The following is a 12,892-nucleotide window of genomic DNA, read 5'->3' as shown; positions in this document are numbered from 1 at the left end:
AGAAGTTAATTTGGTGATAGCGGGGTTTTCAAAACGGTCTTCAGATCTAGACGCCGGTTTTGCGTTCTTAAAAGCCACTCCGGAAGTCATAGCACTATGGAACCAATACATTGTCATGATGGACGAAATTTTGAAAAGGCTTGTTCAACCCAATGTTCATGTTCCTGAAACCGAGAATGAAAAGAACTACTTCTCTCAACTGGTACGGCAGAGGTTTGGCCGCGTGAAACACCATCTGCTTACATCCGATATTGCAGCAGATGACAGGTGGTACGGAGCACCCCTTTTTCGAACCGAGGACACTCGGTACAATCTGCAAAGCAAACTGCACGTGGTTCGAAACTATTGGGCCGAGAGTGAAATTTTTAATCGGAAACAGATTATGAAAGATGCGCGTCATTGGTTCATAGAAGAAGCCGCAGATTGGGCTTGTAATGAAGATATTATTGTTCAGGCAGAAAAAAGTGTATGGAGATTGTAATGCCAAGCTAACTTAAAGGCCATTCATTGCAGCTGGACAAATTGTACTTTTGAATATTTAGGGCAGTTCTTTGTATAGATAAATTATTTAAAGTTACATTTATTCATCGTATAGCGGTACTTAGAATCAACATATTGTTATGATTATTTTAAAATTTAGGGTTGTTTTCAGCTTTTTGGTAATTGCTGTAGTGCATGCATATATCAATAATAGTGAACATGATAGTCGAGTCAAATTTAAGATATATATCTCTATTTGTAGTCAACACATTGATTCAACAAACTTAAATCTATATTTTGTTATATAAACAAATCTTTATAAAAAATAAATATCAACAACAAAATATGTTTTGATCACAATTAATTAAGTTGGTTCGACTTTTAAACAAATGTTCCGCATATATACAATACAACATCTCAGATTCCGGAATATCTATTTCTGCGCCTTCGTCCCATAACAACGATTATAAAAATTGGCAAAAAGATAACAAAGAAGATGACAGAGAGAACAATAGCCACAATGGCGCCCGCCGCGAGGCCGGCTATCACGGAGCATAGATCGGACACATTGTCACTGTTATCTCCACAGTTCTGGTAGCCATCGCACTGTACTGTGGAGTCCACACAACGACCGTTTGTACATTGGAATTCCCCGGCCAAACATTCACCTGTAACAAAAACACAATTATCAAATTATACGTGTATAGTAATTATAATATAGTTTTCCCGCGTTTCGTAGAATAGCGGGAAATTGTTGTATGATATTAACGTGTTCGAATAGATTCGCGTAGGAATACAGGGCGGGGCCATAGGAAGGCCAGTATAAAAGGTCAGAGTTAATAGTAAAGGTCATTCTAGCCAGTTTCACTCAGCGCACGAAGCTTACATTCTTTTTTCGCGGGCAGCATGGCGGCACCAAATGACGAATTCTTACAAAGAGTTTCAGAAATAATGGACTCCAAACTGTCTTCATTCGAGCAAAAGATATCCAAACAACAAAAACAGCAACACGAACAGCAATTGTCCAGGATTCAGGCAGCAAACGACAAGACGTTTGTTTTCAAGAGAAAGGGAAACGAAGCCCAGTACAAATTCAACAACAGCGTAAGAGAAAAATTGATAGAAGCCAACACCAGCTTAAGCGAAGGGGAACCAGAAATGGCCTTTAAAAGCATTTCATCAGGTATAGAGCTTATTCATCAGAGACAAAAGTTAATTAAATTAGCAGACTCTTCCAAAACAGGTTGGCGAACAGTGCAAGAATATACGCAGCATGAATTAGCGTCAGACGAGGAGGACGAAAAACGAATTTTTAAAGCTGAAATCAGGGCGGAGAAGAAATTAAAGGAGGAGAGGATACAGAAGGCGAGGACGGCCAGGCGTACCAATCCATACCCGGAGCGAGCCAGCAGCGTGCAGAACCAGCCCAAGTCCTACGAGAACAGTAAAAAATCGGGAACATGCTTCAAATGCGGTTTCCCCGGTCATTGGGCAAAGAATTGCATCACCAACAACAACAACAACAAAGAGACAGGCTCTAAGTTAAGTACTTTAGATAGTAATGTTCAAAGTATGTGTATTGTTCAGAGCAAAGATTTACATGCATGCATGAGTGAGCACTTTTCAGAGAGTAAAAATAATGTCTGCCGTTTTGTGGCCACAATAGATGAAAATGTCAGTCCAGTTGGACGTTTGAGAGGTCATTTGACTAAATGGGTAGATATACAAGCAGATAAGTATATTTTGGACGTTATTGAAAATGGATACAAAATTCCGTTTAAGACTATTCCAAAAAGTGTGTGTTTAGACACCAATAAATCTGCTAGGGATAATGTCAAAGTAGTTTGTTCTGAGATTCAAAAACTCATTGATAAAGGTTGCGTAACAGAGGTCAAGAATGTTCCTTTTGTCGTCAATCCTTTGACACTCGCTTTCAATAAAACAGGTAAACCCCGGTTGGTGTTAGATTGCAGGCATATCAATAGTTGTATTCACGATTTCGTTTTCAGAATGGAAGATGTCAAAACTGCTAGAGAAATTTTTCAGAAGGGCGATTTTTTGATAAGTTTTGATTTAAAATCAGCATATCATCACATTGAAATTTTTGAACACCATAAACAATATCTAGGTTTTCAATGGGAGATGAAAGGGGATATAAAATACTTTGTGTTCAACGTATTACCTTTTGGCATTTCTTCTGCAGCATTTATTTTTACAAAACTTATGAGAAAAGTGGTTCAGTATTGGAGATCTTTGAATTATCGGGTCATTATGTACTTGGACGATGGTTTAGCAGGGGCCGAAGATTTTGATCAAGCGTCTACACTCAGTGAGGTTATCAAACGCGACTTGACAGAGTTGGGTTTCATTATAGCAGAGTCTAAAAGTGTTTGGTTCCCACAACAAAATATTGTGTGGTTAGGTTTCGAATGGGATATGAGTAACGGTATTTTAAAAGTAACGCAAGAGAGAGTTAGGAAGCTACTCAGTTGCATTGAAGAAGTGTATTTGAAAAGTCAATCAGGGTGTTCGCATTTTCGGGTGAAATCTATTGCTAGTATAGCAGGTCAGATCATATCTATGAATAACGCTATAGGAAATGCGGTCAGTTTCAAAACTAGGTATCTTTATCAAGATATATTGTCAAGATTCAGTTGGAATTCTTACATTGAATTAAGTTTGCAAACTTTAGAAGAATTAGAATTTTGGAAGATTAATTTAAGATCTATAAATGGCAAAGAAATAAAGACTTCCAAAGAACTTTCAGAACTAAAAATTTTTAGCGATGCATCCGACTCAGGTTTTGGAGCTTATGTAGAAAATTCTGAGATATCAGAGGTAGTAGGCCTCTGGACTGGAGAGGAATCCATGAAAAGTTCCACCTGGAGGGAACTAGAGGCAATTAACAGGTGTTTGAATACTATAGGAGAAAGTATTCAGGGTAAAGAAGTAACATGGTATACCGACAGCAAAAATGTTTGCAGAATTTTGGAAGTCGGTAGCAGAAAGTCGTATTTACATGAAATTGCTGTAACAATTTTTGAAAAATTACAGAATTTACATATCATTTTTGACATTCAGTGGTTACCAAGGGCAGAAAACATTCAAGCCGATTCACTTAGCAGGTGTTTTGACAGTGACGACTGGGGAATAAAAAACAGTGTTTTTCAAATTATTGATGAATGTTGGGGCATACATACTTGTGATAGGTTTGCTACAGATTATAATAGTAAATGTACCAAATTTAACTCTAGATGGTGGTGTCCAAACACAAGCGGGATAGACGCTTTTAAGCAATTCTGGGGTAACGATAATAACTGGTTAGTTCCACCACCAAGGTTGGTTTGCAAGACAATAAATAAATTAAAACAGGATAAGGGTAAGGGTACCCTTGTTATTCCTCAGTGGAAATCGGCTCCGTTTTGGCCATTATTGTGCAAAGCGGAAAAGTGGGATTTTTTCATTAAGGGCGTGAAAAAACTTAATTCTTTGATAAGCGAAAGAGGCAGAGGGGCAAACGGCATATTTGGGGGCCATAAAATGTTCGACATGGTAGCATTGCGCTTGGAATTTTAGATATTAAATGCAACTTGTTCAGTTTTTTCATTTTTTATTCCAGAGCTAAACATTGAACAGAGAGTACACGACAGTTTATTTTTAGCGGGCATCGACACATCATCAGCGGACAATGCAGCTCTAGCAGAAAAAATGTGTGAATATATTGTGAAATCCAGAAGTGAAAACACAAGCAAAAAATATATGTCGTCATTCAATAGGTGGTCAAAATTCATTACGAACAAAGGAAAATCAGCTATTCCAGCCAATTCAATGTATGTCGCTCTTTATCTAACGTATTTGTTGAACATCGGATGTTCTTTTCATGTTATATCCAGTGCTGTGTACGCTATCAAGTGGGCGCATTCCATTTTAGGATATGAGGATCCAACAGAACATCCATTCATTAAAAATATAGTAGAAGCTTCCAAACGCAACAACAAAGCCAGAGTTATCAAAAAAGAAGTCACGACTAAAGATCTCGTATTATTGTGTGATATTTAAGCAGATAGTTCCAGTTTGTTGGAAGTGCGTGATATGTGCATGATTCTACTTTCCTTTGCAGGTTTTTTACGCTACGAGGAACTAAGTTCACTTCGTTGTTCGGATGTTAAATTTTTAGATGGATACGTCAAAATTTTCATCAACAAAAGCAAAACTGACCAATATAGACAAGGAAACGAAATACTAATTTCAGCGGGTGTTACTTCGGCTTGTCCGGTATTAATGTTGCAACGTTATATATCGCTAGGAAATATAGACATTTTTTCTGATCATTTTTTGTTTAAGTCCGTTTTTAAATCCAAGGAGGGTTTAAAGTTAATATACAAAAATAAAAAACTTAGTTACACACGAGCAAGAGAGTGCATGTTATCAAAACTTAAATCCGTTATGGGAAATGTCAACATTGGTCTTCATTCCTTACGATCGGGAGGCGCGACAGCAGCAGCAAATTCCAACGTAAACGAGCGATGTTGGAAAAAGCACGGACGATGGGCATCAGATTCGTCTAAAGACGGTTATGTAAAAGACATTTTAGAAAGCAGACTTTCAGTTTCAAAAAATTTGGGATTATGATAACAAACAAAAGACAGTCAGGTTACATGTTTTGTTTTGTTGGTTTTTTTTCAGTACTTAAACTATTTCGCATAATATTTCATACTTTGCTTACTTTTGAACATTTAATTCTAAGCTCGTCTGGCTCACACCTAAGTTGTGTTGTTCTTAATGTGTTGGAAATATTCTTATAAGTGTATATTATACTTTAGTTTTCCCGCGTTTCGTAGAATAGCGGGAAAATGTTGTATGATATTAACGTGTTCGAATAGATTCGCGTAGGAATACAGGGCGGGGCCATAGGAAGGCCAGTATAAAAGGTCAGAGTTAATAGTAAAGGTCATTCTAGCCAGTTTCACTCAGCGCACGAAGCTTACATTCTTTTTTAAGTTTTTTGATGTCATTATATTTAGTGAATTATATAGCATTCCGTAATTAATAATAATATTTATAATAATGTATGAATAAGTCCGATATTCGCCCCTAGACGTTATTTACACTTGCGTTCGGACACAGGTTTCCATAGTTTTTTCAAATATTTTATCTATGGTTTTTCCTGGGCGGTTTTTAACGTCACTCATGGGGAATTATATTTTTTTTGTTACACTTTATGTACACATGATATCGATGATGTATTATCATTAAAGGCCAGCTGCCCGCAAAGCTCGTCTGGCTCACACCTAAGTTGTGTTGTTCTTAATGTGTTGGAAATATTCTTATAAGTGTATATTATACTATCGGTTTACAGTAAAGCATAGTTACAACATAAACACTTACAACCAAATATATACTCTATTCTTTTGATACAGTTGATTTCGCATATTAATTACGAATTAGAATGCGCTTCACTTTAACCATATTTTAACTGCATGTACTTAGATATGATGATATTAAATAATTTCCAAAAACCGTTTTAGTGAAGTCATAATACAGCTAAATTATCTAGAATTCAGTTCCTTGAGAATTGTTAAAAAACACATTCTTATTAAACTCACCAGTATGAAAATTGGTCAATGTGATTTCAAAGCTTCCGACTTGATTTGATCCATCTGTGGTGAATTCTATTGGCATAAAATTATCCTGATCTGTCGTGTAATCTACAGTTTGCAATGAAGTTCCACACAAACCTTCACTTCCTGTTCAAGCAAAATAATATTTATCTATTATGTGAAAGCATCTCGAAATGCAGTTATTGTATTTCCAATCACAAAAGACGAAATAGCCATCGACAACTATACATTGCATTATATCAACTACAAGAAGGAACTTCAAAGCTTAATTTATACCAGAAATTCTCTTTTTGTTTCTCAGTCCATCAAAAACATCAAGTCTTGCGGCAGTGCAATTTCCAGATACTTTCTGCTGAAGATTTATAGAACGGAAATGGGCATAAACCTGCGCAGGCGCCCCAACTCCTGACGATTTGCTATGAGATACTACAATGTTATCACAGACTGTGTTTGGGATCAATGAGCTGCCACTTCTCTTCAGTTTCAAATGGACGGCGTCGTACACATGGATTTCTTGACCACAATTTTCGTAAAAATACACTGAAAAACCAATTCCCAGATTCAATTCGGTATTCTAGTATTAAAGAAGAAGAAGAATTTTTTTTTAGCTGTTTGCAATGTCAACGACAGTTGTCTAAAAAAAATTGTATTAAAACAACTCACTTGTTGGTTTGCACTTCTCGTATGTTTCATCGGTGTTATCTCCACAGTTGTCAAAGGTGTTGCACTTTGTGGAGGGATCCACACATCGATCATTTCCACATCTCCACCATCCATTTAGACATGCATCGTTGGGATCTTATAAAATGTTACATGTATAAATTATTACCAAACGGCGTTAATGTATTGTCAATGCATATACAGTATATTTTCAAAACAATTACATGTACATGTAATACATTGCTTTAAAGAACAAATCTGTAACAAGGTCATGGGTCACTGAGAAAGACATTACCTTCAAGCTGATGGAAATTTGTAATGATGGCATCAAATGTACCAATCTGGGGTGAGGGATTAGTTGTTAAGGTGAAGGTCATAAAATTATCGTTGACCGTGACATAGCTGTACGAGTTGTATAAGGAATCCCCACAAAGTCCGTTCTTTGCTGAGACAAAGAAAATAGAAATAACAATGAAATATATTAAAGGAATGCTGAAAATACAACATTATGTTCTGCAAGATCATCAGTATCGCGATGTTATATTTAAAAAGTAGTTTAATACTACTAAGCATATTTCAACATAAAAACCAAATTTATCATACAATTTCCTGATATTAATTAAGAAGTCTAGAGAAGGGCATCGAAAATCAACGCATCCTGTATATAATCCATTGCTGTTCAAATTCTAAGCACGAATTACAGAGAGCATACATCATAGACCAGCAGTGTTCAATTCCCTCGTTCAAAAAGGTACCATATCCAAGTTTGTTTTAAGTGTGGCTTATTGATTTAGGGTGACATTCCAAATTAGAAAAAAAGCTAAAGCCATAGTCTAAAGGTGAATAATTTTCCTCTTTCTCTAAACATACGTGTTAATAAGGTTTTGTTCCGTATTCCATCATGGAGTTCTAGTTTCACTCTATCGCAGCCAGAAACCGGAGTAGAGAATGGCATATTGATGCTAAGGAATCGGGCATGAACTCGCGCGCTACCCCCGAGCTTCTTGGAGGTGGCAAAAATGTCAACACTGCAGTTCAGACCCGAGGAAAGCGATGACTTTCTGGAAGCTTGGAGTCGGAAATAAGTATCCAGATTCAGAGTGTTCCCACAGTTCTCATCCATGTAATCTGAACAGATATAATTCATTCAGATAAAAATTAAATGATATACATCCATGTATTGTTTTTATGGAAATATTGTTTTAATGGAAACCAAAATGAAGTTGAAAGAAGTATTTCACGTGTAATTGAGTTTATTGATATTATCAGGCCTCACAATAACACGACGATACTCTGGATGTTTTATCTTATTTTAGGACCATTTTAACAAGACCTTGGACTTTGGGTAGTTGTGTCAAACAGCAATGTGACGTGAGCCTGTCTATTTCATTGTAGGCCACTCAGTCATGGCTCTCTAAAATCAACAAGACTTGCCTGGCTTTTGAGCGAAGACTACGCAGCCGGTATATATTTCGCTTGAAACCAGCGTCATTTTAACTTGTTTTGACGCAAGAAATAGGTATTAACATTCTATATACTGAAAGTCCAAGCTCTTGTTAAAATGGTTCTAATTTCAATAAAGGTCTGGTCAGAGTGACGAACTACATGTATCAGTCTCATTAAATAACACAACACTCAGTAAACAAATACATGTATCTTGATACACTCATTATCAATGTCATTGGTATAATTGGATGTTTACATATTGCACAGGCACCAGGCGCTAAATTTTTCTCGTACAAGAGATTTTTTTTTTTACATGTTTAACCTTAATATTGAAACAATTATAACCAAGTAACTTGATTATGATGTACCTATAAAATAATGTAGAGTCATGAAATTAAAACAATCAGTGAAAGCAAACCATAGATATACTCACACGTTTTGTAAGCCAATGCTTGTGATATAAGAACAAAACAGAAAACCCACAGCGATTCCATGTCTATGATATTTTATTTTCACATATAGTCCGACTACTCGCATCCGTGGTCATGTGCAAAAAGGTCGCATATCATGTGACATTCCGCCACATCATAAAGTGTCCTGCGATAACGAAGTGGAGGTGTATCATTATTTACACAGAGAGAATGTAAATGACGATATATTATACTACCCTTCAGTTAACCTCAATTACAGTTTAAACGATTATTAATAATGATATACTATAGTAACTTTACAGGTATAGCCTGTTTCATACACGTGGCCCCTTCCACCCACCCCACCCCCACCCCTGGTTTATGTGAAAAAAAAACCGGGAGGAGATTGATAATATCAAATACAATAAATAAGATAACTGTAATTAGTGAAGTAATCTAAATATCAGGCACGTAGCATCAGGGGTGACCAGGGGGGGGGGGCCTGGCCCCCCCCCCCCCCCCACTTTTTCTCGCAGCAACAAATTTTTTAAAATTTACATATACAAAATTGAATTATCATGGAGTTGCCCCCCCCCCCCCCCCACTTTTTGGGAGTATGAAAAAAATAGAAATGAAAATAAGGAAATGAGGAGTGAGATTGAAGTTATATACCCCCCCCCCCCCCCCGATATTTGTCCAATTTATTAACTAAAGGACTTATTTTGCCAAAAAAGCCAAAAAAGAGTATGCTTACGGAAGAAAACATGAATTAAGGAATATATAGACACGTTTTATTCCATTGAACATGTTCTAGTTTTCTCAAACACCTCAACACAATTCCGACAGTCAGGGTGAGTTTGACCCTGACGTACGTTAATGATCAAATATCTGCACAAAGGTTCCGTTTATCATCACTGTTTTGTTACTAACAATTACATACCATCAGTGTTTGATTATACATAAATTTTCAGTGAATAAAATCAATCGAATACAGAAATATTTGCGAAAAAGTGATGTTGTACACGGGGTGTATACAACGTGTTGTACAAGGGGTGTATGCAATTGGTTTTTATAACGAATTAACGACATTCTAGAGTCTTGACAAATCTTAAAAAGCAGTTCATATTCTTTAACAGATAACAGATGTTGCTTTTATAATATTTATTATGTCTATCACTTCCATCATTGATACGATTGATCAATTAAAAATAGAAGAAGACGATATTATATATCACTATTTATAAATAAGCAATATATGGGTATGAATAAAGATTAAAACGTTATATTTTACACCTTGTAAGTTTACTTTTTAATTTTCATGTTTCAGAAAACATGTATACAAATGTCTCCAAAAAAAGAGAAGACTCTGGCTTAATAAACCAAAGTGCGTATCTTTCAAGGCAACTAAAACAAATATGCATTACTTACTGATTTACGTAACTTGCACTGCAATACACCCCTTCTAGTAAAAAGCATCAGTGCACTCCTTCAAAAGCGGTTTCATGGGATTTTTTAATGTGCACTTTCAGGCATCTTTTTAATAAATATTTTTTGTCGCAATGATGGCAAGAATGCTCTGTTCTGATTTCTCCTTTGTGCAATGTTTCGAATGTTCTTATAAGTTTTTAAAGTTTTTATTGCAAATGGAGCAGTGTTGTGCCTTTTCTTCATGAGATGACAAATGCCGTTTTATACCGTAATTGTCTTTGAATTTACGTTCTCATATGCTACATTCATTACCCCCACCCTTATGCTTAAACCTTATATGGTTTGACAATGCACATGAAGTGTGGTATGCCCCCACAATGGGGACAGAGGAGGTTTCTTGGCTCTGTATGGACATTTCTAATATGAAGATTCAAGTAATGTCGCGTGGCAAATATTTTGGGCATTGATTGCATTTGAACAGTTTATTTTTGTGAGCATTCAGGTGTCTATACAGGGACAATCTGTGTTTTAATGACTTTGAGCAAAATTCGCATATAAAGGATTCTTCTTCATCATGAACTTTCTCTGTATGATCAATTTAAATCTGTCTCCATCTACAAAGCAGTTTTGGACTAATTCAAAACATTTGATCAAAAAATTTATCAAAATACACTGTTGAAAGTCTGTACCTACCGTGTGTTGTGCTAACCAAGCTCTATACATGATAATCTAGAATCCAAGACAATATAAAGAGCTACATTATCAAAATCAAAGTACTGAAGTACTGACGGGAGTTGATTTTATCGATTGTTATTTATTTTAAAATCAACGATATGTTATTTTGCATGGCAAGTAAATTCCTGTAAGTATTTGAATTACGCACATTTTTATAATATGAATCCTACAGGAATTTCGTGAAAATCCAATATCAATCATGTTGTGTAATATTCAAAGAATTATTCCATCAAACTAAGTATTAGTAATAGAAATACTTATGAGAAATTGTATGGATCCAAACAAAATTGAACTCTACTCTCGTTCAACCAGACTCTCAACTGTATCCGTTAATCTCCGACAAGCAAGAAAGACTTTATGCTTGTTGGAGATTTACGGAGACAGCCGAGCCTTTGGTTGAACGAGACTATATTGAACTCTGGCGTAGGAATACATAAAATGTACAACTTCAAAAAATATATAAATTGTTTGTACCATTTAAAATCTGACTATTTTCAAGATATCTATAAATTTATGAGTTTCCTTGAAGAACAATGCTTAAGAACTCATTACATCGAATTTATTGATTAGAACTAAATGCTGTCAGCGGTGTTGATTTGTGCTTAGGTCCAAACACTGTTTCACTTTCTGTTTGCATGAGTAACTGCACAGGAGAGTTGATTAAAATCAACTCCCAATAAATGAGCATTAAACATTCTCCATTGATATTATGCACTAGTCTCTGCAAGAAAAAGCGATTGTATGCACCCCTTGTACAACACGTTGTATACACCCCGTGTACAACATCACTTTTTCGCAAATATTTCTGTATTCGATTGATTTTATTCACTGAAAATTTATGTATAATCAAACACTGATGGTATGTAATTGTTAGTAACAAAACAGTGATGATAAACGGAACCTTTGTGCAGATATTTGATCATTAACGTACGTCAGGGTCAACCCCCCCCCCCCCCCCCCCGACTGTCGGAATTGTGTTGAGGTGTTTGAGAAAACTAGAATATGTTCAATGGAATAAAACGTGTCTATATATTCCTTAATTCATGCTTTCTTCCGTAAGCATACTCTTTTTGGCAAAATAAGTCATTTAGTTATTTAATTGGACAAATATAGTACCTTCGACACCGTTTTCTCGCTTCGGCAGCCTACACCCCGTGTACAATATAGCATACACCCCGCATGTTGTGTTATACGTGGTGTGAAAGTTGAGTCTGAGTCTGACTACGTAGCTTAAAACTCATGAAGAAGAAACATGAAAGTTTTGGGAATTTAAATCACAGGTGCTTGAGGACAGGACCCACCACCACCTCCCAATTTAACCCCCAGGGGAAGTTGACGTATTAGAGAAATTCCTTTATAGTCATGTACAAAACATGTTCCATTTTACCTATCTAAAAATTAACGAGAAATAAACGACTAATGCAGCCCCCCTGCATATAGGGGATGTTTTAAATAAACGTTTATTTTCAATTAATTTTCAAGTATTTGATATGGAACATATGGTGTACATCACTTTAACGGAATTTCTATAAAACAAAAAGAGTCAACTACCATGAGGGTCTGATTCGGAAGCGGGTGAGGGGGGAGGGGGGGTCCTGTCCTCAAGCACCTGTGATTTGAACCGTAAGATGTACGTTTCGGTAGATTTGAGGCGGAGAAATTTTAATGTTTAAATGAGCGGCTATCGTTTATGGAACGCCATAGCTGCCCTATGTGGCTATTTTATATGTAGATGGTGCTTTATTATATTATGCTGTGGTTATTTCATGTGAAGATGGTGCTGTATTATATGAAGATGGTGCTTTATTATATGAAGATGGTGCCTTATTATATGAAGGTGGTGCTTTATTATATGAAGATGGTGCTTTATTATATGAAGATGATGCTTTATTATACAATATTTTGTCAGTATTTATTGACATTTTACTTTTGCCTTTACCACTTATAAAGTGGTAAAGGCAGATAGAACATGTTCAGAACATATGTTCAGATAGAACATAGCATTCTTTGAGCTATATTATAGTATAGTAGACCTTTCCCTGTGACTTTCCCTTACTTTATCTTCAAGTCAAATCCTATCACCTAGGGCATCAGTCTGTTTAAAATCAGATC

At 36.1% G+C, this 12,892-nt stretch overlaps 2 protein-coding genes across 3 annotated transcripts; one reads left to right on the top strand and one right to left on the bottom strand.

Moving 5' to 3' along the window:
* Positions 1-771: 771 nt before the first annotated feature.
* On the bottom strand, positions 772-8,799 carry LOC128188339 (low-density lipoprotein receptor-related protein 2-like). The gene is made up of 7 exons (XM_052859319.1): positions 8,641-8,799; positions 7,632-7,889; positions 7,057-7,206; positions 6,765-6,899; positions 6,378-6,641; positions 6,087-6,227; positions 772-1,148 (listed from the first exon to the last, which is right to left on the bottom strand). The coding sequence occupies exons 1-7, from the start codon at positions 8,699-8,701 to the stop codon at positions 898-900; spliced, it is 1,260 nt and encodes a 419-aa protein (XP_052715279.1). The 5' UTR covers positions 8,702-8,799; the 3' UTR covers positions 772-897.
* On the top strand, positions 1,178-6,000 carry LOC128188341 (uncharacterized). Of its 2 annotated transcripts, XM_052859323.1 has the most exons (3): positions 1,178-1,663; positions 4,100-4,310; positions 4,412-6,000. In XM_052859323.1, exons 1-3 carry the CDS (start codon positions 1,387-1,389, stop codon positions 4,416-4,418), a joined length of 495 nt encoding a protein of 164 aa, XP_052715283.1. In that variant the 5' UTR covers positions 1,178-1,386; the 3' UTR covers positions 4,419-6,000. The 2 variants fall into 2 exon arrangements, with proteins under 2 accessions (XP_052715283.1, XP_052715281.1); XM_052859321.1 differs by having other exon boundaries at positions 4,100-6,000.
* Positions 8,800-12,892: the final 4,093 nt, after the last annotated feature.

This window comes from Crassostrea angulata, chromosome 6 (assembly GCF_025612915.1).
Source record: "Crassostrea angulata isolate pt1a10 chromosome 6, ASM2561291v2, whole genome shotgun sequence".
Lineage (NCBI taxonomy): Eukaryota > Metazoa > Mollusca > Bivalvia > Ostreida > Ostreidae > Magallana > Magallana angulata.
This window is presented reverse-complemented; position numbering and strand designations above follow the sequence as displayed.